Below are 25,554 nucleotides of genomic sequence, written 5' to 3'. Positions count from 1 at the left end.
GTACACTACCTCACTATCTCTTCTCCTTTTTCCCCTCGCTTTATTCACAACTTATATAATTTCATTTTCTCCGTATATTTCTTGTGATTTATAACCTTTTTATTATGCATTGCAATGTACTGCTGCAAAAAAGAACACATTTCATGCCAGTGATATTAAACCTGATTCTGATTCCTCCAGCAATATAAGCTTACATTCAGCAGCAGAAAGGTTGTGGCTTGAATTGAGTTTTTATTAAGTTGACCCATTTGGTGCGTCACAGCTCCAGTGACCTGGGTTCAATCCTGATTTTATAGGGTCATAGAGCTATAAAGCATGGAAACAGGCCCTTTGGGCCAACTAGTCCATGCCAACCAAAGTTCCTGAGTTAGTTTTCTTCCATTTGATCCATACCCTCTAAATCATTTTTATTCATTTATCCGTCTAAGTGACTATTAAAATTGAAATTGTAGCCACTTCTACCATCTCCTCTGGCATTCACCTGTCCATTTTCCCTCTAACCCTATAACTCTTTCCCCTTTCCTCCTAACCCTATGCTTGCTACTTTTAGTCTCCCTCACCTTGGGAAATAGATGGTGACCATCCATCTTACCAATGTCCTGATGATTTTATGAACCACCAAAAGGTCACACCTCAGCCTCTCTCACTCGAGGGAGAGCAGTCCCAGCCTTTCTGACCCTCTAGTCCTGATAATATCTTTGTGAGTCTTTTCTCACCATTGCTAGATTAATCACATTCTTCCTACATTATGGCATAATCAGAAGTGCACAGCCTGATGTAGTCTCACCGATATCTTGTGCAGCTATAACATGAAGTGCTGATTCTTGTTGATGACGACAAATACACCATAAGCCTTATTTACCGCCTTGTCTACCTGTGTCGCCATTTTCAGGAAATTGCGTACATACCTACCCCGGTTTGGTGGCATAGCAGCTAACATAAGGTATTGCAATGCCAGCAATCTGAGTTCAATTCCCTCTGCTGTCTCCCTGTGGCCGTGAGGGTTTCCTTTGGCCACTGGTTTCCTCCCACATCCTGAAGACATACAAGTTAGTAAAGGTGAGTAGGTTGTGGGCATGCTGTTGGCACTGAAAGCACGACAACAATCAGGAGCTGCCCCCAGCACATCTCAGACTGTGTTGGTTGTTTACACAAACTACACATTTTACTGTATGTTTTGATGTATATGTAACAAATAAACCTATTCTTATCTTTATCTTTTTACACTTGATCCCCTGTTCATCAACATTTCCGGGGCATAGGAGATTGGTGGGTAAAATCAAAGCTCAGGGCATCGGGGGGAAGACATTGACATGGATAGAAAACTGGTTGGCAGATAGAAAGCAAAGGGTAGCGGTGAATGGGTGTTTCTCGGAATGGCAGGTGGTGACTAGTGGGGTGCCACAGGGCTCGGTATTGGGACCATAGCTGTTTACAATTTACGTCAATGATTTAGATCATATATGTCAAACTCAAGGCCCGCAGGCCAAATCTGGCCCGCGGTAGAATTATCTTTGGCCCGCGAAATAATATCTAATTACTATTAAGGCTGGCCCCAGTAATCGAAGCGCCTATGGCGTATGATATGGCTAATGCTGAGTTTATTCAGGTACCAGGTTTTCAGGGTTTTTAGTGTTTATTCGGTTTCCCTGGTTTATTTCCTGAATATCATTAATGAATAAACTTTTTTTCTATTAGAGCTGGCCCGCCGATATATTGCATGCATCACTAATACTACAAATCCCACAATGCACTGCCAGTGCATTGCTCGCGCTTGCCTTACTCCCTCATCAGCATCCTTATGGCGCTAGTCACGTGTGGTCAACTTTCAGCTATCCCTCACCCCAAAAATGGCTGAACGAAAGGTGGACTTTGAAAACAGGGGTTTTCAAGGCAGGTGGGAGGCAGAATATATGTTCACAGATATAAAGGGCAAACCTGTTTGTCTTGTGTGCGGAGACGGTGTGGCTGTAATTAAAGAATATAACGTAAGACGACACTATGAAACGAAACACCACGACAAATACAAGCATCTGGACAAGCAGCAGAAGCCCGCGATGTGCGGTCAAAAGAATGGATTGGTGGGCAGGATCCGGGAGAAGATGCGGGAGGAAAACGGCGCAGGTGAGCTGACAGCTTATCACTGCACCATACACCAGGAATCATTGTGTGGCAAAGCCTTGAAAATGGAACATATAATGAGCACTATAACAAGAGCAGTTAATTTCATTTTAAATCACCACGAGTTCAAGTCGTTTCTGGAAGAGTTGGGTTCAGAATATAATGATTTGCCCTATCACACAGAGGTGCGATGGTTAAGCCAAGGAAAAGTGCTGAAAAGGTGCTGAAAAGATGTTTCGAGTTGCGTGAGGAGATCTGTCAGTTCATGGAAAGCAAAGGGAAAGACACAACAGAGCTCCGGGATAAAAAGTTGCTTTGTGAAATGGCGTTTCTGTGTGACATCACGAGCCATCTCAATGCGCTCAACCTGCAGCTTCAGGGGCGGGGTCGTGTGATCACAGACATGTACACTGCAGTGAGGGCTTTTAAAACCAAGCTGCGCCTGTGGGAGACGCAGATGCAGCAAGAAAACTTGAGCCATTTCCGTGTTGCCAAACTATGAAAGAGCAGGTTTCTACCGCAGTGTTCCCACGTGCAAAGTTTGCTGAAAAACTTAGCATACTTGGTGCCGACTTCACTCGGCGATTTGCCGACTTTGAAGCCCAAAAAAGCAGGTTTGAACTGCTCAGTTATCCATTTGCAGCTGACGTGGAAAGCGCACCAACCGACATACAAATGGAGCTGATTGAACTCCAATGTAGTGACACACTCAAGGCAAAGTATGACTCGGTGGGTGCTGCAAAGTATGACTCGGTGGGTGCTGCACAGTTTCTACGTTTAATTCCCGACACAATGCCCCAGCTGCGTACCCAAGCTGCTCAAATGCTCTCTATGTTTGGCAGCACATATCTGTGTGAACAACTGTTCTCTTTGATGAAGATAAACAAAACATCACACAGGAGTCGTCTTTCTGATGAACACCTTCACTCAATTCTGAGGATTTCCTCAGCTCAGAGCCTGACTCCAAACATTGATGAACTTGCATCCAAGATGAGATGCCAAGTATCTGGCTTAGACTAGTGTGAGTCACAGAGTGTTGGCCTGTGGAAAAATGTTTTCATTAGAAATTACTCCAGAAAAGCTGCAGATAAAGCCATAAGAAATAAATGCAACTGATTTTTTATTTATTTAATGTTCAATGTTGTTTTTGTAGGCAATAACCTAAGCTTTGTTAGTTCCAGGTTAATATGTGTAATAAATTCATTTCAATAAGTTTTGCAATAAACGCTGAACCAGTCCGGCCCTCGACTTGTACTGATTTTTAAATTTTGGCCCATTGTGTATTTGAGTTTGACACCACTGCTCAGGGGTGTCAAACTCATTTTAGGTCACGAGCTGGATTGAGAAAAATGCGACTTCATGCGGGCCGGATCAGTTGTGCGCGCGCGCTCCCACAGCTTTCGTTGCCTTAATTTTTTCAACCTGGTCTCATGTGTCTCAGTCTCTGCTATATCTAAAATTGTTTCACTTTACGAATTTCGTTTTTTATGAAGCAGATTGCCTAGCAAGCATTCTTTTTATGATTGGTATTAACTTACAGATGTAGATTACAAGAAAGTAGGCAACGAGAAAGAAACGATGCTATTTCGGCTAAGATTGTTTTGGGAGCCATACCTTTTCCATTAATAAACCGTTTGAAATCAAGCATTAGCAAACACAAATGTAAACCTAGATGAAGGCATTGAGAATAACATCAGCAAATTTGCTGATGATACTAAGCTGGGTGGCAGTGTGACATGTGATGAGGATGTTAGGAGAATCCAGGGTGACTTGGATAGGCTGGGTGAGTGGGCAGATACTTGGCAGATGACGGTTAATGTGAATAAGTGTGAGATTATCCACTTTGGGAGTAAGAACAGGAAGGCAGATTATTATCTGAATGGTGTGCGGTTAGGTTAGGGAGAAATACAAAGAGATCTAGGAGTCCTTGTTCATCAGTCACTGAAGGTGAATGAGCAAGTGCAGCAGGCAGTGAAGAAATCTAATGGAATGTTGGCCTTTATTACAAAGGGAATTGAGTACAAGAGCAAGGAAATCCTCTTGCATTTGTACAGAGCCCTGGTGAGACCACATCTGGAGTATTGTGTACAGTTTTGGTCTCCAGGGTTAAGGAAGGACATCCTGGCTGTAGAGGAAGTGCAGCGTAGATTCACGAGGTTAATTCCTGGGATGTCCGGACTGTCTTACGCAGAGAGGTTAGAGAGACTGGGCTTGTACACGCTGGAATTAAGGAGATTGAGAGGGGGTCTGATCGAAACATATAAGATTATTAAGGGATTGGACAAGATAGAGGCAGGAAATATGTTCCAGATGCTGGGAGAGTCCAGTACCAGAGGGCACGGTTTGAGAATAAGGGGTAGGTCATTTAGGGCAGAGTTAAGGAAGAACTTCTCCCAGAGAGTTGTGGGGGTCTGGAATGCACTGCCTCGGAAGGTAGCGGAGGCCAATTCTCTGGATGCTTTCAAGAAGGAGCTAGATAGGTATCTTGTGGATAGGGGAGTCGAGGGATATGGGGACAAGGCAGGAACCGGATATTGATAGTAGATGATCAGCCATGATCTCAAAATGGCGGTGCAGGCTTGAAGGGCCGAATGGTCTACTTCTGCACCTATTGTCTATTGTCTAAGTGTTCTCACAAACTATGGACTCACTATAAAGGACTCTTCATTTCATGTTCTCAACATTTATTGCTTATTACTTTATTATTATTATTATTTCTTTCTTTTTGTATTTGCACAGTTTGTTGTCTTTTGCACACTGGTTGAACACCCAAGCTGGAGCAGTCTTTCATTGATACCCTGAGACTTCATCCTTAATATTCAACTTTAACATCTTCCCAACCACTAAAGTCAGATTAATTGGTCTATAATTTCCTTTCTTCTACCTCTCTCCTTTCTTGAAGAGTGGAATGACATGTGATTTTTCAGCCTTCTAGAACCATTCCAGAATCTAGTGATTCTTGAAAGATCATTACTACTGCCTCTACGATCTCTTCAGCCACCTCTTTCAGAGCCCTGAGGTGTACACCATCTGTTCTAGGTGACTTATCTATCCTCCAACTTTTCAGTTTCCCAAGAACCTTCTCTCTAGTTATAGTAACACACTGCTAGCGTCTTCCACTGAGAAGACTGATGCAAAATACTTATTCAGTTCGTCCACCATTTTGTTGTACCCCAGTACTAGCTTTGCTTCTTAGCAGTCCAATATCCACTCTCACCTCTCTTTTGTATTTTATGTATCTGAAGAAATTTTTCATATTCTCTTTAATATTATTGGCTAGCTTACTTTCATATTCCATCTTTACCTTATTGACTTTTTAGTTGCCTTCTGTTGGTTTTTAAAAGTTTCCTAATCCTCTAATTTCCCACTAATCTTTGTTCTATTATACGCCCTCTCCTTGACTTTTATGTTGGCTTTGACTTCTCTCGTTAGCCACAATGCCTTCCAAATTGCTTCCAGAAATTCCAGCAATTGCTGCTCTGCCATCATCCCTGCCAGTGTTCTTCTCCAATCAATTTTGGCCAGCTCCATTCTCATGCCTCTATAATCCCCTTTACTCCACTGTAATACTGATACATCTGACTTTAGCTTCTTCTTCTCACTTTCCCCTAAGGGTTCCTTTACCTTAAGCTCCCTAATCAATTCCATTTCATTTCACAACATTCAATCCAGAATAGCTGATCCCCTAATTGGCTCAACCTCAAGCTCCTCTAAAAAGCCAACTTGTAAGCACTCTAGAAATTCCCCCACCTGTAATCCAGCACCAACCTAATTTTCCCAATCTACCTGCATATTGAAGTCTCCCATGACTATTGTAACATTGCCCTATTGGCATTCATTTTCTATCTCCTGTTGTAACTTGCAGGCCACTTGCTACTGCTTGGGAGTCTGCATACAACTCCCATCAAGGTCATTTTACCCTTGCAGTTCCTTAACTCTATCCACAATGATTCAACACCTTCCAACGCTGTGTCACCTCTTTCTATTGATTAGATTTCATTTTTTACCAACAGAGCAACGTCACCCCCCCCCCCCCCCATCTTCCTGCCTGATATAACATGTATACTGGACAATAAGATCCCAGCTAAAATTTTCTTTCAGCCATGATTCAGTGATGTCTACGTCATACCTGCCAATCTGCAACTGTGCTACGAGCTAATTGACCTTATTCCGTATATTGTGCGCATTCAGATACAACACCTTCAGTCCTGTATTCACTCTTTTAGATTTTTTCCGCCTTTTATGTTGTAATTCATCGTGTAGACTGCAATTTTGCCCCATTGAAAGCCTCTCCTCGCTAGACATTGCCTCTGTTTGTATACCGGCTACCTCATCTTCAGCACTACTATCCGCCTTTCCTACGATACTTCTTGCAGTGAAATATAGGCAGCTCAAAACACTAGTTGAACCACGCTCAACCTTTTGATTCCTGACTCTGTCTGAGGTCGTACCAACATCAGCCTCCACAACCTCTCCACTAACTGTTCTGGCACTCTGGTTCCCATCCCCCTGCAACTCTCTGATGTCACTTTATACTAAATACCCTCCCTGTGTGTGTATCATCCATATCCCTCCATTCCTTTCATATTCATGTGTCTATCTGAAAGCCTCTTTAACTCCACCAAACTTTCTGATTCCACTATTACCCCCAGTAACCAATTTCAGGCTTCTATCACACTCTGCATTAAAAAAAGTTTGCCCCTCACATCCCTTCTCCTTTGTAACCTCTGCGTTTGACATTACAACCCTAGGGAAAAGATTCTGACACTTGACCCTCTCTGTGCTTCTCGTTATTTTAAAAAATCCTCCATCAAGTCTAATCTCAAGGAACTGAGGAAAGCAGCCAGAATTAGACTGAAACAAGCATCCGCTCCCTACGTCCCGCGAAGTGACTTGCTAGCTTGAGTCGAAGCAAGTTGTCAGAGGTGATGGTGAACCTAGGGACCTGGGAACTCTCAGAGTGGCTGGCATGTAAGTGAGTAGGATTAGAGAAGGGGAGGAAGGATGAAATCAAAGGAGGAAAAATTAAATTCAGTGGGCAAGAGCAGGGTAAAATGATGGGACTGCCTAGAGAATCTAACTTGAGCATCCTGGAGCAGAGGAAGAATAGTTGTGCAGGACTGAGGGGGCTGTAGAGCTGAAAATTTTGGAGGTAGAATCTGCCATGTATATCAGGTCAGTGTTTGGAAAAGAACATCCTAATATTCAGTTCTGGGGTCATCATCCATTGGATCTGTGACCATGAGGTCAGTTTCTCAGACTCCCAATAGCACTTGTCTGTGAGTTGGATAAACGCATTAGGTCTGTATTCGAAAAGGAGGACAACCCCAGCTGACAAGGGAAGTCAAGGACAGCATTAGAGCAAAGGAGGAGGCATATCATACAGCAAAAAATTAGGGTTGGGAAGCTTTTAAAAACCAACAGGAGGTGTCATGGTTTCTTGAAATAATCAGGAGACACAGAAGATTCTTCGAGAAGTTTAAGCCTTTATTTGCAAACAAAAGCTGAGACAATTGATGAGCGTGTCACTAATTGCCTCCCAAGTCTGGTTCACAGTATTCTTTATAGTAATTTCTTACCTCAGTTACATTAGCATACCCAGTCTCCTATCTCAGTTACATTAGCATACCCCGTCTCCTATCTCAGTTACATTAGCATACTCCGTCTCCTATCTCAGCTACATTAGCATACCCGGTCTCCTATCTCAGTTACATTAGCATACCCAGTCTCCTATCTCAGTTACATTAGCATACCCGGTCTCCTATCTCAGTTACATTAGCATACCCCATCTCCTATCTCAGCTACATTAGCATACCCGGTCTCCTATCTCAGTTACATTAGCATACTCCGTCTCCTATCTCAGCTACATTAGCATACCCCGTCTCCTATCTCAGCTACATTAGCATACCCGGTCTCCTATCTCAGTTACATTAGCATACCCAGTCTCCTATCTCAGTTACATTAGCATACCCGGTCTCCTATCTCAGTTACATTAGCATACCCCGTCTCCTATCTCAGTTACATTAGTGTACCCCGTCTCCTATCTCAGTTACATTAGCATACCCCGTCTCCTATCTCAGCTACATTAGCGTACCCGGTCTCCTATCTCAGTTACATTAGTGTACCCGGTCTCCTATCTCAGTTACATTAGTGTACCCGGTCTCCTATCTCAGTTACATTAGTGTACCCCGTCTCCTATCTCAGTTACATTAGCAAACCCCGTCTCCTATCTCAGTTACATTAGCATACCCGGTCTCCTATCTCAGTTACATTAGCATACCCCGTCTCCTATCTCAGTTACATTAGTGTACCCGGTCTCCTATCTCAGTTACATTAGCATACCCCGTCTCCTATCTCAGTTACATTAGTGTACCCCGTCTCCTATCTCAGTTACATTAGCATACCCCGTCTCCTATCTCAGCTACATTAGCATACCCGGTCTCCTATCTCAGTTACATTAGCAAACCCCGTCTCCTATCTCAGTTACATTAGCGTACCCGGTCTCCTATCTCAGTTACATTAGTGTACCCGGTCTCCTATCTCAGTTACATTAGTGTACCCGGTCTCCTATCTCAGTTACATTAGTGTACCCGGTCTCCTATCTCAGTTACATTAGTGTACCCTATCCGCTTGCAACGCTTATCACCAGCACATTAGCTTCTCGATTCGCCACCAATATTTCTGCTCAGTACCCCATACTTGCTCTAGTCTACTCCCTGGAACACGTGTCCCCCTTCCCGACCTTGACCGGTCCCCATACCATCACACCACTCCACGATCCCATTTACCACCATTATCTCTACATGCTTACTTTCACTGTTAGCTACATTCTCAAGACACTGATGTGTTCAATAGTACAGAGACAACACAGAGATTACATTCTGGCCAATAAGTTGGATACATAGTAAATATAAACAACAACACACACAGAATGCTGGTGGAACACAGCAGGCCAGGCAGCATCTATAGGGAGAAGCGCTGTCGACGTTTCGGGCCGAGACCCTTCGTCAGGACTAACTGAAAGGAAAGAAGGAGATCTCTTACTACCTTTCCTTTTGGTTAGTCCTGACGAAGGGTCTCGGCCTGAAACGTGGACAGTACTTCTCCCTATAGATGCGGCCTGGCCTGTTGTGTTCCACCAGCGTTTTGTGTGTGTTGTTGTTTGAATTTCCAGCATCTGCAGATTTCCTCGTGTTTGCTTAGTAAATATAAGGCTGGTTTTTCACTGTTAGCTACATTCTCAAGGCACTGATGCATTCAATATTACAGAGGCAAAACAGAGATTACGTTCTGGCTAATAAATTAGATACATAGCAAATAGCAAACACAAGGCTGGCCACATAGTTCTGGCCACACAGCAAACAAAGCAACTTTATTCTCCAAGAAAGGCAACTAAAAGATCATAATGAGTGAAAAGATGAAATATGAAGGTAAGCTAGCCAATGATATAAAAGAGGATACCAAGTGATTTTTGAGATATACAAAAACTAAAAGAGAGGGGAAAGTGGATATTGGACTGCTGGAGGAGTAGTAATGGGGACAAAGAAGTGACGGGTGAATTTAGTAAGTATTTTACCTCAGTCTTCACTGTGGAAGACACTAGCAGTATGCCAGAAATTCGAGAATGTCAGGGGCAGAAGTGAGTGTAATTGCTATTACTATGGACGAAGAGCTCGGGAAGGTGAAAGGTCTGAAGATAGGTACTGTAAGTCACCTGGACCAGATGGACTACACCCCAGGTTTCTGACAGAGGTAGCTGAAGAAATTGTGGAGACATTAGCAATGATCTTTCAAGGATCTATTGATTCTGGAATGGTTCCAAGCGGACTGGGAAATTGCAATTGTCACTCCACTCTTAAAGAAGAGAGGGAGGGAGAAGAAAGTAAATTATAGGCCAGTTAGCCTGACTTCAGTGGTTGTGAAGATGTTGGGATCCATTATTAGAGATGAATTTTTGGGGTACTTGGAGGCTTATGATAAAATAGGCCAAGGTCAACATGATTTCCTTAAAGAGATATCTTGCCTGATAAAATCTGTTGAAATTTTTTGAGCAAATAACAGGTAAGGTAGACCAAGGATAGTCAGTGGATGTCGTTGACTTGTATTTTCAAAAGGCCTTTGACAAGGTGCCATACATGTTGGAATCACAGATCTGACTCGATGGGCTCAATGGCCTAATTCTGTTCCTATGTCTTATGCTCCTTAGTGAGTAGAGTGTGGCAAGGGTGGGGAGGTTAGAATGAATAAGGGCAATGGAAATATTAAGCCAGTCGATGTCACGTCAGAAGTTAGTGATGAAGGGAGCTAGACAGCATACAACACACACAAAATTATGGAAGAACTCAGCAGGTCAGACAGCATCTACGGAAAGGAATAAAGAGTCGATGTTTTGACAAAGACCCTTCATCATAACTGGAAAGGGAAGGGGAAGAAGCCAGAAAAAGAAGAGGGGGGGGGGGAGGGGAGGAGTACAAGCTAAAAGCTGATAGGTGAGTGTAAGATAGGTGGATGGGGAGGGGACAGTGAGAAGCTGGGTGGTGATAGGTGGAAAAGGTGAAGGACTGAAGAAAAAGAAAACTGATTAGAGAAGAGAGCGGACCGTAGGAGAAAGGGAAAGAGGAGGGTCACCAGAGGGAGGTGGGCAGAAGAAAAGTAGTAAGAGGGGAGCCGGAATGAGGAGAGGAGAAGACATCAGGGATTCTGGATACTCACTTATTTACTACTGATGCACCATCAGTAACTCACTCTGAGACGTAAAGGCGAGATATCGGCTTTTATTGACTGGAAGAAGGAACAAGCAGTGAGTGACCACCATACTACATCCTGGAGACTGAGAGGCCGGGCTCAGGCCTCAACCGCCTTTATACCGGGGTCCGTGGGAGGGGCCACAGGAGCAGTCAGACAGGTATATGTAGTTCACCACAACTACCACACAGAAGGGGACGTTTCAGCCAATCATATTGAAGGTTGAATGATCTTTATTGTCATTATACATAGGTACAATGAAACTCTGTTTGGCTTTCTCTCAGGCAATCAAACAAAGCGGTAGATAAAAGCAAGACAGTAATAGAAAAACAGTATTAAGTAGATAAGTAGCAGAAAATAAGTTGCAGCAGCACGAGAATCTCACAGTAATGCACGAAGTGCCATTAGTGCAAGTCTTTGAGTCCTTGTGTGTGCTCACAGTTTCAGTCGTTGCTCTGTGGGAGTGGTACGATGGCGGCCACAGCTCTGGGATAGAAGCTGTTCTTCAGTCTATTTGTTCTGGCTTTTATTCATAATTGCTCCCTGCAGAGCAACCATATCAGGCCTACTTCCTCTCCCTTACTTCCCTGTAGCCCTACAACTTATTCTCTCTTTCATTTAATTAATTTGCCAGGTAAGAGGTCATTTACAGTTGCCAACTAACCTAGCAACCAGTACAGCTTTGGGGTGTGGGTGGAGGGAACCCACAGAGATACCAAGTGCCACATAGACAGCACCCAAGGTCAGGTTGAAACCATGATCCCTGGAGGTACGGGACATCTGGATTATGCAAACCTAGAAACACCTCAGATGCCAGGAGGTCTCTTTTGAGTTGATATGGACTTCCCTAATCTACATCTGAGACAAATTCCTGACCCCTTGTAGTCTCCGGGTCATTTGGAAATGCAAAGGTTTATATCCTAGCGGACATCACAACTGAGACAAGTCTTTTTCTCGTCTTCCAGCAAGCAAAACCTGGGTGCTTATTGCCTTTCAGTGTGGCAATAACAAGGGAATAACAAGGATGCTACAATTATCAGGCAGCATTTATGGAAAACTATAAGTAGTTGATGTTTCGGGCCAAGATCGTTCATCAGGACTTGGCCTGAAATTTTGACCATTTATTCCTTTCCAGACATGCTGCCTGACTGACTGACTGAGTTCCTCCAGCACTTTGTGTGTGTGTGTTACTCTGGATTTCCAGCATCTGCAGAATCTCTTGTGCTTATGATTTTCTGAAATTATCGTGAGCTTCTAGTCTTGGCAAGGGAAGGTTTTGCTCACTGGAAGGTGAGAATGGGATTTGATTCGGATGTGATGTCCCCTGTGATTTAGACCTTTGTATTTCCAATATGACCCACAGGCAACAAGGGGTCAGAAATGTGTTGCAGATGGTAGAATAAGGAACGCTGTATTTTCTCTCATTTATTCCATGGCTCCAGCAGGGGGATATCAGTATTACAGCAATCAGCACAAATCTGCCATTTTAACACTACCACCAGAGACAGATTCCCACCTCAGTAACCTCCAGTACCCTGGACTAGCGACTGAGCGAGGCGAGTTTAGAGAATGCACCTTGGCCAGCAACAGCACAGCTCACTGAGTGTTCCAGTGCGGCAAGATTATTGAACAGAAACCAACTAAAGTTCACTTAGAAACAAGAGAAAATCTGCAGATGCTGGAAATCAAAGCAACACACACAAAACGCTGGAGGAACTCAGCAGGCCAGGCAGCACCTATGGAAAATAGTAAGCGGTCAACATTTCAGGGCGAGATCCTTCAGCAGGACCCTGATAAAGAGTCTCAGCCTGAAATTCTAACCGTTCATTCTTTGCCATGGATGCTACCTGGCCTGCTGAGTTCCTCCAGCATTTTGTGTTGCAAAGTTAACTTCCTATCCAGGCTGAATGAGCATTTGTTCCAGCAACATCCTTGGGTGAAACTGTCTTGAAATTATCATCATGGAAAGCCGCTCCTTGCACTGGGCCCTCAGCTTAACAGAAGATCCAAAGTACAGCTAGTCATTGGCAGGTGGAAGTTAATCCTGGCGATGTGAGATGATGCACTTTGGAATATGTGGCATTCAGTTTACGCCAAACTGAGAAGGAGCAGGGCACGCTCAATGTAACGAGCAGGGTGGACTAAGGAGAGGTAGTAGAAGTCATTTCCTTGGACTTTCAGAAGGCGTTTGATAAGGTGCCACACATGAGGCTGTTTAACAAGATAAAATGCTATGGTGTTACAGGAAAGGCACTGGCATAGAGAGAGGAAATGGCTGATAGACAGAAGGCAGCAAGTGGGAATAAAAGGAGCCTTTTCTAGTTGGCTGCCAGTGAGTACTAATGTTCCTCAAGGGTCAGTATTAGGACCGCTACTTTTCACATTGTTTATCAGTGATTTGGATAATGGGATTGATGGCTTTGTGGCAAAGTTTGTGGATAATACGAAGCTAGGTGGAGAGGTAGGTAGTGCTGAGGAAGCAACAGGAGTTGGACAAATTGGAAAAGTGGGCAAAAAAGCGACAGATGGAATGCAGTGTTGGGAAATGTATGATAAATGTGCTCCTTTTTGGTAAAAGTAACAATAGTGTGGGCTATTATCTAAATAGAGAAAAGGTTCAAACATCAGAGGTGCAGAGGGACTTGGGAGTCCTCGTGCAAGACTCCCAGAAGGTTAATTTACAGGTTGAGTCTGTGGTAAAGAAGGCAAATGCAATGTTGGCATTTATTTCAAGGGGAATAGAATATAAAAGCAAGGAGATAATACTGAGCCTTTATAAGATACGAGTCAGGCATGCTTGGAGTATTGTCAACAGTTCTGGGCTCCATATCTCAGAAAGGATGTGTTGTCATTGGAGAGTCCAGAGGAGGTTCACGAGGATGATTGCGGGATTGAAAGGGTTAACATATGAGGAGCGTTTGGCAGCTTTGGGCCTGAATTCCCTGGAATCGAGAAGAATACAGTGGGATCTCATTGAAACCTACCAAATGTTGCAAGGACTAGATAGGGTGGATGTGGACTGGATGTTTTCTATCCAAAACCAGAGGGCACAGCCTCAAAATTGATGAGCAACCTTTAGAACCAGAGGAAAGAGGAAATTTTTTTAGCCAGATAGTAGTAAATCTGTGGAATGCTCTGCCACGGACTGCGGTGGAGATAAAGTCCGTGGGTATATTTAAGGCGAAGTTATTTCCTGATCGGTCAGGGCATTAAAGGATACGGCGAGAAGGCAGGTTAATAGGGTTGAGTGGGATCCAGGATCAGCCATGATGGAATAGAGGAGCAGACTCGATGGGCTGAATGGTCTAATTCTGCTCCTGTGTCTCATGGTCTTAAGGTGTGGCAGGGCCGCAGTGAGTACAGGCTGTCCCTGAAATACCCCTAAATACAAACAAGCTCCCATAACATTCAAGAGCCTATCATATGTCCATACGTTCATTGGAATGAAAGACAAAACTCTTTCTCTCTGGCTGTCTGCCTCTCCCTCTTCCCACTTATAGTACTAGATCTTTCTTAATGGTTTTATGTTCTTCAGATGGCAACCATTACAATACCGTTGAGGCGTGGTTTCCCTATCGAGTGACCTTTGTGTATTATCCAGCCTATGGACAAAATTGACTACTCGACCTGTGCACGAATGTAACATGTTCATTACCCGGAGAATGGCCCATGTGAACGGAGAAATGTTAGTGTAGAACTCCGTGGATTCCTGAAGATGGCAGCACAGGAAAATAAACCAAAGAAGAAGACCCACAGCATACAACAAAGCCTTGTTAATGTAAGCAAAACACACAAGGTGCTGGAAGAACTCAGCAAGCATCCATGGGAAAGAGTAAGCAGTCAATGTTTTGGGCTGAGACTGTTCCTCCAGCATTTTGTGTGAGTTGCTTGGATTTTCAGCATCTGCAGATTTTCTCCTGTTTGTAAATGTAACATGTCAGAGACTTTGGTGGTGCCGAACTAGCAGGTTTTTCAGAATGTGGAATATTGTTCAACTAATAGTTCATTGCACATTAAATGCGATCTTTCTCTAAACATTATGCTGTAGGATCCTAGATTTCCCGGTGCATGCGGCAAGTTTAAAGAGAGTGTGGAAAACAGAACCATTCAAGTTTAAGGAAGTGCAGCCAGCTAAAGCATGTGAGTTTAAGGAGAGAACATTGCCAGTGATGAGGGGACAGGGAGCAAGTGGGGACCAGAGTGGGACAGGCGGGAATGACTGAGTGGAAAAGGTTAACTTGCAATGCTGGCTTTCATTTTCAGACTGCGCTTGGAGTGTTGTGATGGTTGTGACCCTAGAGGTGATGACACAAATTTATAAAACATTAGTTAGGCCATATTGCTATGCAGTCCTGATCACCACACTTGAGGAAGGACGTGTTTACACTGGAGAGGAACAGAGGAGATTTATCGGGAATTTCACTGGGATGAAACGTCTCAGTATTGAGGGGAGACTAGATAGGCTGAGTTCTCTTTTCTTGAAGCAGAGGAGGCTGAGTGGGGACCCGATAAAGCTATACAAAATTATGACCAGCATCATTGAGGTAGATAGGAAATTATACCCCATAAAAATGAGGTTTCTAAAAGCAGAGGGCACAGATTTACAGGAAGGAATACAGGGTTTAGAGGAAACGTGAGGAAGAATCTCACATCCTGAGGGCTTTTGGAAATGGAATAAGCTGCTTAAATGGGTAGTGGAGGCAGTTACTGTGACAACACTTAAGGGGTATCTAGATGAGTTGCTCTGTAGTTTTCTACGAAGGTATAGAACACTACAGATGGACTGCTGGTGTGTGTGTGTTTATATACACACACACACACACTTACACACACAGACAGCCCAGCCCATTCAGGACATTGACAGAGACAGATGTGTAAAAAGGGCCCGAAGGATCATTGGGGACCCAAGTCACTCCATCCAGTTCTAGCTGCTACCATCCGGGAAACGGTACCGCAGTGTAAAAGCCAGGACCAACAGGCTCCGGGACAGCTTCTTCCACCAGGCCATCAGACTGATTAATTCACGCTGATACAATTGTATTTTTATGCTATGTTGACTGTCCTGTTGTACATACTATTTATTATAAATCACTATCAATTGCACATTTAGATTGAGACATGACATAAAGATTTTTACTCGTCATGTATGCGAAGGATGTAAGAAATAAAGTCGATTCAATACTGAGAACGGTAGTCGTAGAACCCTTGAAGGTGAGTCAATAGGTTGTGTTCAGTGTTGAGGTGAGTATAGTTATCTGCACTGGCTCAGGAGCCTGATGGTTGAAGGGTAATAACAGCTCCTGAGCCTGGTGGTGTGGGACCCAAGGCTCCTGTACCTCCTTCTGGTGGCAGCAGTGAGAAGGGAACATGGCTCGGATGGTTGGTGACCTCTGAACATGGGCATTGGCCGAGAGAGATCAAGTCTTTGAGAATGGCTAACAGTTTTTTCCACAGAGTGAGCAGCCAACCAAAGTTCATCGGCCCTGGAAGGGAGTCAGTCCACGTTGAGGGCTGGCGATGTGGGAAAAGAGGGAGAGCAGACACGTGACTAGAGAAGCCAGGAGGGGAACTCCTAAATGGGGAAAATGCTGAAAACAAAGAAAACAGTAGCCGGGCACTTAGAAAATAACATTAGGATTGGGTAGAGTCAAACGCGACCTCACGAAAGGAAAATTACATTTGATATTTCTGTTCTTTCAGGCGTTAAGCAGAAAAATAAACTAAAAACCATTTTTAGCAGGAGAATCAGAAGGGTTGATAAAGAATGGAAGCACAAGCTGTCTCGGGAGAGTAAATGGCAAGAAGAGGCTCATGATAAAAATAAATAATGGTACAGAGCAACACACAAGCAAGTGGGGGAACTCAGCAGGTTGTTTATTCAATTTATTTTAGAGATACAGCACAGTAATAGACCCTTCCAGCTCAACGAGTCCGTGCTGCCCAGTTAAACACACTGACCAATTAACCTACAAACCCACACATCTTTGGAATGTGGGAGCACATAGAGGAAACCCAGCCAGTTCGGGGGTGGGGGGGGGAGAACGTACAAACCTCTTACAGACGGTGACAGGAATTGAACCTATGTCACTGGCGCTGTAAAGCAGGTTGCTATTGCGCCACCCCTATGGCTGTGTCTGCAGAGGGAAATGAGCAGTCAGTGTTTTGGGTCCCAGCTGTTTGACTCCCTCCACAGATGCTGTCTGACCCTCTGAGTTCCCCCAACTCTGTTGTGTGTTGCTCCAGATCTCCAGCGTCTGTGGTCCCTTGTGTCTCCACTGGTGTAGACCAACAGCGTGGAATAGCTTGATTCTTTATCACAAATGTCATGCAGCTCCCTGCTCCCTACCTTGGGATTCGTGAAGATGAAAGTACCCTGGAAATCATTGACAATGGTGACCAAATTCGCAATCTTCCCCAAAGTGGAACAAGTCAAAGATCCAGCAGCAGTGCAGAATGAACACATTCATCTCCATTCTAAAGGGACATCCTTCTATTCTGAGGCTCTGCCCTCTGGTTCTAGACTCCCCCACTATTGGAAACATCCTCTCCACATCCACTATATCTCGGCCTTTCAATATTCAATGGTTTGCAATGTGATCTCCCCCTCATTCTTCTAAGTTCCAGCAAACGCAGGCCTAGGGCCATCGATGCTCCTCACACTCTAATTCGGAGATCATTCTCGTGAACCTTCTCTGGACTCTCTCCAATGCCAGCTCATCTTTTCTTAGACAAGGGGCCCAAAGCTACATTTATGTATGGAAGGTTCTATTTGGATGGCACGCAAGCAAGAGCTTGTCACTAGACCTTGGTACACGTGACAATAATAAGCCAATTCCGATAGCCATGACTAAACAGCTCAGCACATCAATGAAATGAGTCTCCTCTCTATGGACTCTTGTCTTTACTTTTCACTGCCTCAGTAAAGCAGCCAACGTAATCAAAGGCCCCACCCACCCTGGCCATGCTCTCTTCTCTCCCCCCAGTTGGGCAGAAGATAAAAAAGCATGAAAGCATGTATCAATGGACTGAAGGACTGCCTTCATCCCACAATAATAAGATGATAGAATGGTTCCCTAGTATGACAATATGGACTCTTGCCCTCAAGAATCTATCATGCACCTTATTATCTACCTGCACTGCACTGTACCTGTAACTGTAACACTTTGTTCTGAATTCTGATATCTGTACCCTTCTACTACCTCAATGCAATATTGTAATGAAATCAAACAAATTGGCAAATTAATTTATTATTGTCAGACCACATTTGGAATATTGTGAGCAGTTTTGGGCCCAATATCAATGAACGGATGTGCTGGCATTGGAAAACATTCAGAGGAGGTTTATGAGAATGATCCTGAGTATGAAAAGGTTAATATATGAGGAGGCTTTGATAGATCTAGGCTGGTTCTTGCTGGAGTTTAGAAGAATGAGAGGGGACCTCATTGAAACCTACTGACTGTTAAAAGGCCCAGAAAGAGTGGACACGGACAGGGTGTTTCCAATAGTGGGAGAGTCTAGGACCAGAGGACATCCCTTTAAAAAACAGATAAGGAGGAATTTATTTAGCAAGAGGGTTGTAAATTTGTGGGATTCATTGCCAAGGACATGCAGCTAAGTCAGGTGAATGGGTTTGAGAGTGAAAATAATACAGCCATAATCACATGGTAGAGCAGACTCAATGGGCTCAATGGCCTAATTCTTCTCTTCTGTCTTCTGTCTCTTCACAAGGTTAATTCCTGGGATGTCTGGACTGTCTTACGCAGAGAGGTTAGAGAGACTGGGCTTGTACACGCTGGAATTAAGGAGATTGAGAGGGGATCTGATCGAAACATATAAGATTATTAAGGGATTGGACAAGATAGAGGCAGGAAATATGTTCCAGATGCTGGGAGAGTCCAGTACCAGAGGGCATGGTTTGAGAATAAGGGGTAGGTCATTTAGAGCAGAGTTAAGGAAAAACTTCTTCTCCCAGAGAGTTGTGGGGGTCTGGAATGCACTGCCTCGGAAGGTAGTGGAGGCCAATTCTCTGGATGCTTTCAAGAAGGAGCTAGATAGGTATCTTATGGATAGGGGAATCAAGGGATATGGGGACAAGGCAGGAACCGGGTATTGATAGTAGTTGATCAGCCATGATCTCAAAATGGCAGTGCAGGCTCGAAGGGCCGAATGGTCTACTTATGCACCTATTGTCTATGTCTATTATCTTGTGTACCACACACACAGTGGAGCATATAATAATAATCAAGCAAGTTAACAATTTATTTAAGGCAGAGAGCAACAGTTCTGTGGGTGGAAGTGCCTTGTTAATGAGAGAGGTGAGAGGGGAATGGCCAAACTGGTTCAAGCTGACGAGAAGGCGACGGTAACTCAAGTAACCACACGGTACAGAAGAGCATCTCTGCACCTTGATGTGGTTGGGCTACCACAGCCAAAGGCCATACCGAGTTCCACTCCTGCATCTAATACAGTGCCAGGCAAGTTTTTCACTGTACCTGCTCCTCACCATGTTTATAAACTAAACATAATCTCCTTAAGTATAAAGGTTATAGGTCCACAAGGAAAGGTGGAACTTGTAGTTTTTTTCTGTCTCTCTCACCTGACCACAAGGGCATCAAATTCTCATTGTATGCTCTAGATAACAACAGCCTGTATTTATATCACTCCCCTAATATGATCAAGTGATCCACCTTCTACATGGCAGCAATTATCAAACAGAATTTGACAGCAATACACGTGAATAAGTATTAGAATTGTTGACCGTAGGCTTGATAAGTTTTTCAAGAAAGTCCTAAAGAAGGCAGAGAAGGGCCAGCTGGGAAGGTAAAAAAAATCTTTGATACTGTTCCTGATTATTTTGTCCATTCTGAACAGAGGACTCTGTATCCGTTCATTAAATACTAAAAAATGTCCTGTTTTGATGTTGGTTTCTAGCTTGCTTTTGTACTATAGAACTCACAGACTAGGTGCTGAAGGCACTTTGCAGATTAAAACTTGACTTGTGCGAGAGTTCAGAACTAGAGAGGGTGCAGCAATCTTATCGGATTGTAAGGCTAAAGATGGGGGTGCGGGGATTTGAGACTGGGAACATTGTGTAGCAGTATGAAGTGTGATTAGGCTTGGTGCAAGACATAACTTTGAAGAGGTTACAGAGTACACTGAGATTTTAGTCATCTCTCTGCAATGTTTTGTCTTCATGTTACCCATAACCTACTGATTACTCAAGGACATTGTGTGACAGGCATTATGAAACTGATTCACTCTTTGGAAGCACAGGGAACTTACAGTCTGGGTTGGTCATGACCAAAACTTTCATCTTTCCAGATAATAGGAGCAGTAAGTTATTCTGTTATTGTCATCTGACACCTCTAGTTCCACCCTGTTTCTTTACTTGTCTGCTTACCACTCATTTGCCCTGAACAATAATTTATTTTTCCACTTAAACTTCTGCTCGTCTCGGGCCCTTCCTTTTTTATGCTTTCTCCCCACCTCACTCACATCCTATCCAGCTCATATACATGTTTAAAAGTCTACATCTTTCCAATCCAAAGAAAAGCCACTGGCTATTAGGTAAAGCTTACACAGATTTTTACACAGGGAAAGGGCCGTCTGGGTTCTCCTTGTTTTTCGCACACTTTCACCTTTCCTAATTGATTCTGTCTGTGCATCACCTCTCCCTGATCTGTTTCCACTTATTACCTTCCTAACTTATCAAGTCAAGTCTCAACCATAAACTGCTGGTACAGTACACAGTAAAAATGAAACAACGTTCCTCCAGGACCCTGGTGCTACATGAAACACAAAACTACACTAGACTATGTGAGACAGCACAAGGCTACACTAGACTACATAAAACAACATAAAAACTGCACTAGACTACAGACCTGCACAGGACTACATAAAGTGCACAAAACAGTGCAGGGCAGTACAATAATTAATAAACAAGACAATAGGCACAGTAGAGGACAAATTACAATATAATAATAAATGATGTAGATGTCAATCTAGAATCTGAGCATTGAGGAGTCTGATGACTTGGGGGAAGAAACTGTTACACAGTCTGGTCATGAGAGCCCAAATGCTTCGGAGCCTTTTTCCAGATCGCAGGAGGGAGAAGAGTTTGTATGAGGGGTGCGTGGGGTCCTTCGCAATACAGTTAGCTTTGCGGATGCAGCGTTGATACACCATCAATAACTCTCGGAGACAGGAGGTGAACGATAGGCCTTTATTAGCTGCAAGAAACCACAATTAGTAGCAAGAGACCACCACACAACATCCTGGAGACTGAGGGAGGAGCAGTGCCCCCAATCGTCTTTATACAGGGGTCTGTGGGAGGAGCCACAGGAGCAGGCAGCAGAGGGGCGTGTCCAGACAGGTATATGTAGTTCACCACATTCACCCCCCCCTTTGTTTTAAGAGTCCCCACGGGGCAAAGTTTCTCACAAGTATGTTTACAGGTTAAGTCTATCAGGTGGTCGAATCTGTCGCTGCGATCTATGTAGCACCGGTGGTGATTGCACCGGTGACGGTGGTTGTACTGGCTCTGGCCTGACTTGAGGTGTCAGCCCATTAGACGTCAGTAATCCCTCGTGCGTGTGCAAGGTGCCCGGTATGGGAGTGTCGTGAGGAGTCTGTGTAGGGCTTGGTGTGCACAGTGTCTCATGGGTATACACTTCGGTGGGTACGGGGTCCATAGTCACCGTGGAGTGTTCGGGGTAGTGGTCCGCTGCTCCTGCGGACACCAGGTCGCGGACGGAGACTGTGTCCTTCCGCCCATCAGGTAAGACCACGTAGGCATACTGGGGGTTCGCATGAATGAGGTGAATCCTCTCGACCATCGGGAAGTATTTATTGTTCCTCGCATGTTTTCAGAGCAGTACTGCCCCTGGAGACGTCAGCCAAACCGGTAGGGTGGTCCCAGTGGCAGACTTCCTGGGAAAAGAAAAGAGTCGCTCATGAGGGGTGGCATTGGTGGACGTGCATAACAGGGAGTGGATGGAGTGGAGTGCCTCGACGAGGACCTCCTGCCAGCGAGAGACCAGCAATCCCTTTGACCTAAGGGCTAAAAGTGTAGCCTTCCACACAGTGGCGTTCCCCCTCTCCACCTGTCCATTCCCCCTGGGATTATAGCTCATGGTCCTACTAGTAGCAATACCCCTAGCCAGCAGGTACTGGCGCAGCTCGTCACTCATAAATGAGGACCCTCTATCACTGTGGATATAGCAGGGATATATTCGAACAGAGTGAAGAGCTGGTGCAGGGCTTTTATGACAGACGTGGCAGTGGTATCGGGGCAAGGGATGGCAAAGGGGAACTGCGAGTACTCGTCAATTATGTTGATAAAGTAGACATTGCGATCGGTGGAGGGAAGGGGGCACTTAAAGTCAACACTCAGTCGCTCAAAGGGGCGGGTGGCCTTGATAAGTTGTGCCTTTTCAGGACGGGAGAAGTGCAGTTTACACTCAGCGCAGACTTGGCGGTCCCTGGTCATCGTCCTGATGTCCTCAAGGGAGTAAGGAAGGTTCCGGGCTTTCACGAAATGGTAAAATCGGGTGACCCCTGGGTGGCAAAGATCTGCATGGATGGCGTATAGCCAGTCGAGCTGCACGCTGGCACACGCTCCCCAGGGTAGGGAAACAGGGGGCTCATTGAGCCTTCCAGGCCGGTACAGGATATCATAGTTGTAGGTGGAGAGTTCCATTCTCCACCGCAAAATTTTATCATTTTTGATTTTGCCCCGCTGTTGGTTGCTAAACATGAACGCAACCGAGCGCTGGTCGGTCAGCAAGGTGAACTTTTTGCTGGCGAGATAGTGCCTCCAGTGCCTAATAGCTACCATTATGGCCTGGGTTTCTTTCTCCACCATGGAGTGCCGAATTTCAGGGCCTTGAAGGGTATGAGAGAAGAATGCTACTGGCTTTCCTGCCTGATTGAGGGAAGCAGCCAGCGCGAAGTCGGAGGCGTCACTCTCTACTTGGAAGGGAATGGTCTCATCCACCACATGCATCGTTGCTTTGGCAATGTCCCCTTTAATGCAGCTGAAGGCTGCGCGGGTGTAGGCATGGTGCTGGGTTGGATGTGCGGGTCATTGTGTGTGTGTGGTCAGCGGGGGGGCGTGTCCGGACAGGTATATGTAGTTCACCACAAGCGTGTAGTGTAAATGTCCGTAATGGCAGGAAGAGAGACCCTGCTGATCCCTTCAGCTGACCTCACTAACCGCTGCAGGGTCTTGCGATCCGAGACGGTCCAATTTCCAAACCAGGCATTGATGCAGCTGCTTGGGATGCTCTCGGTACAACCCCTGTAGAATGTGATGAGGATGGGGGGGTGGGAGATGGACTTTCCTCAGCCTTCGCAGAAAGTAGAGACGCTGCTGGGCTTTCTTGGCTATGGAGCTGGTGTTGAGGGACCAGGTGAGATTGCCCGCCAGGTGAAAACCAAGAAATTTGGAGTCTTAATGATCTCTACCGAGGAGCCGTCGATGTTCAGCGGAGAGTGGTCGCTCCGTGCTCTCCTGAAGTCAACAACCATATCTTTTGTTCTGCTCACTTTCAGAGACAGGTTGTTGACTCTGCACCAGTCCAGTAGCTGCTGCACCTCCCCTCTGTAAGCTGACCCGTCGGACTCCAGCACCGATTTGCAAAGGACACAAGAAACTGCTGATGCTGGAATCTGGAGAAACAGACAATCTGCAGGAAGAACGCTAGGTTCCAGGTTGGGTCAAATCGCTGCGGCAGGCGTCCTCAGGATACATCGACAACTCCTTTCCTCCCATGGATGCGGCTTGGCTCGCTGAGCTCTGCTAACTGACTGTTTATTGCTCCAGCATTTCCAACCTCTACCTGGATGTCCCTGCTCCCCTCACCCCATCTGTCTCCATCTCCTCTTTCTTTCATGTCCCCCTGCACTGCATTGCTACTGTTTTACCTTGTACTGCCTCAATGCACTGTGTAATGATTTGATCTGTATGGCCAGGTTTTCCACCATACTGTGGCGCATGTGACAAAGAGAAACCAGTTCCAATTCCAGCCACCAGCCAGTGCCCCCAGACTCCATCCTTCCCCCATCTGGCCCATCACTGCCCCCAGACTCCATCCTTCCCCCATCTGACTTAATGGCCCATCACTGCCCCCAGACTCCATCCTTCCCCCATCTGGCCCATCACTGCCCCCAGACTCCATCCTTCCCCCATCTGACTCAATGGCCCATCACTGCCCCCAGACTCCATCCTTCCCCCATCTGGCCCATCACTGCCCCCAGACTCCATCCTTCCCCCATCTGACTCAATGGCCCATCACTGCCCCCAGACTCCATCCTTCCCCCATCTGGCCCATCACTGCCCCCAGACTCCATCCTTCCCCCATCTGACTCAATGGCCCATCACTGCCCCCAGACTCCATCCTTCCCCCATCTGGCTCCATGGCCCATCACTGCCCCCAGACTCCATCCTTCCCCCATCTGACTCAATGGCCCATCACTGCCCCCAGACTCCATCCTTCCCCCATCTGGCTCCATGGCCCATCACTGCCCCCAGACTCCATCCTTCCCCCATCTGGCCCATCACTGCCCCCAGACTCCATCCTTCCCCCATCTGGCTCCATGGCCCATCACTGCCCCCAGACTCCATCCTTCCCCCATCTGACTCAATGGCCCATCACTGCCCCCAGACTCCATCCTTCCCCCATCTGACTCAATGGCCCATCACTGCCCCCAGACTCCATCCTTCCCCCATCTGACTCAATGGCCCATCACTGCCCCCAGACTCCATCCTTCCCCCATCTGGCCCATCACTGCCCCCAGACTCCATCCTTCCCCCATCTGACTCAATGGCCCATCACTGCCCCCAGACCATCCTTCCCCCATCTGGCTCCATGGCCCATCACTGCCCCCAGACTCCATCCTTCCCCCATCTGGCCCATCACTGCCCCCAGACTCCATCCTTCCCCCATCTGGCTCCATGGCCCATCACTGCCCCCAGACTCCATCCTTCCCCCATCTGACTCAATGGCCCATCACTGCCCCCAGACTCCATCCTTCCCCCATCTGGCCCATCACTGCCCCCAGACTCCATCCTTCCCCCATCTGGCTCCATGGCCCATCACTGCCCCCAGACTCCATCCTTCCCCCATCTGGCTCCATGGCCCATCACTGCCCCCAGACTCCATCCTTCTCCCATCTGGCTCCATGGCCCATCACTGCTCCCAGACTCCATCCTTCCCCATCTGGCCCATCACTGCTCCCAGACTCCATCCTTCCCCCATCTGGCCCATCACTGCCCCCAGACTCCATCCTTCCCCCACCTGGCCCATCACTGCCCCCAGACTCCATCCTTCCCCCATCTGGCGCCATGGCCCATCACTGCCCTCCTCACTTAGTTGCATCTATCACCTGCCAGCCACCACTTCCTTTCACCTCTTTTCCTGGTAATCTCTGATTGACACTGTCAGACCTGAAATGTTGATCATCCCTCTGCCTTTACAGATGGTACCTGACCTACTAAGTTCCTCCTTGTTTTGCGCTCCATGGTTACCAGGAAATGAACAAGCCCTGTAGGAAACTGAATATTACCAGTCACTTCCCTCATACCAGGGCCAGGCATGAACACCGGGTGTATACCAGCTGTATTTGGTGCCCAGATGGAATTCACGACAAAGGCACACCAGCAGCTATCAGGAGCTTGAGAAGATTCAG

The 25,554-nt window shown here is 45.8% G+C and overlaps 1 protein-coding gene across 1 annotated transcript; it reads left to right on the top strand.

The window, feature by feature from the left end:
• Positions 1 to 1,850: 1,850 nt before the first annotated feature.
• Positions 1,851 to 23,823, top strand: LOC132405855 (general transcription factor II-I repeat domain-containing protein 2-like). Its single transcript, XM_059990849.1, has 2 exons — positions 1,851 to 2,124; positions 23,419 to 23,823. Exons 1-2 carry the CDS (start codon positions 1,851 to 1,853, stop codon positions 23,430 to 23,432), a joined length of 288 nt encoding a protein of 95 aa, XP_059846832.1. The 3' UTR covers positions 23,433 to 23,823.
• Positions 23,824 to 25,554: the final 1,731 nt, after the last annotated feature.

This window comes from Hypanus sabinus, chromosome 16 (assembly GCF_030144855.1).
Source record: "Hypanus sabinus isolate sHypSab1 chromosome 16, sHypSab1.hap1, whole genome shotgun sequence".
NCBI lineage: Eukaryota > Metazoa > Chordata > Chondrichthyes > Myliobatiformes > Dasyatidae > Hypanus > Hypanus sabinus.
The sequence above is the reverse complement of the archived record's forward strand: the minus strand, read 5'-3'. Positions and strand labels throughout refer to the sequence as shown.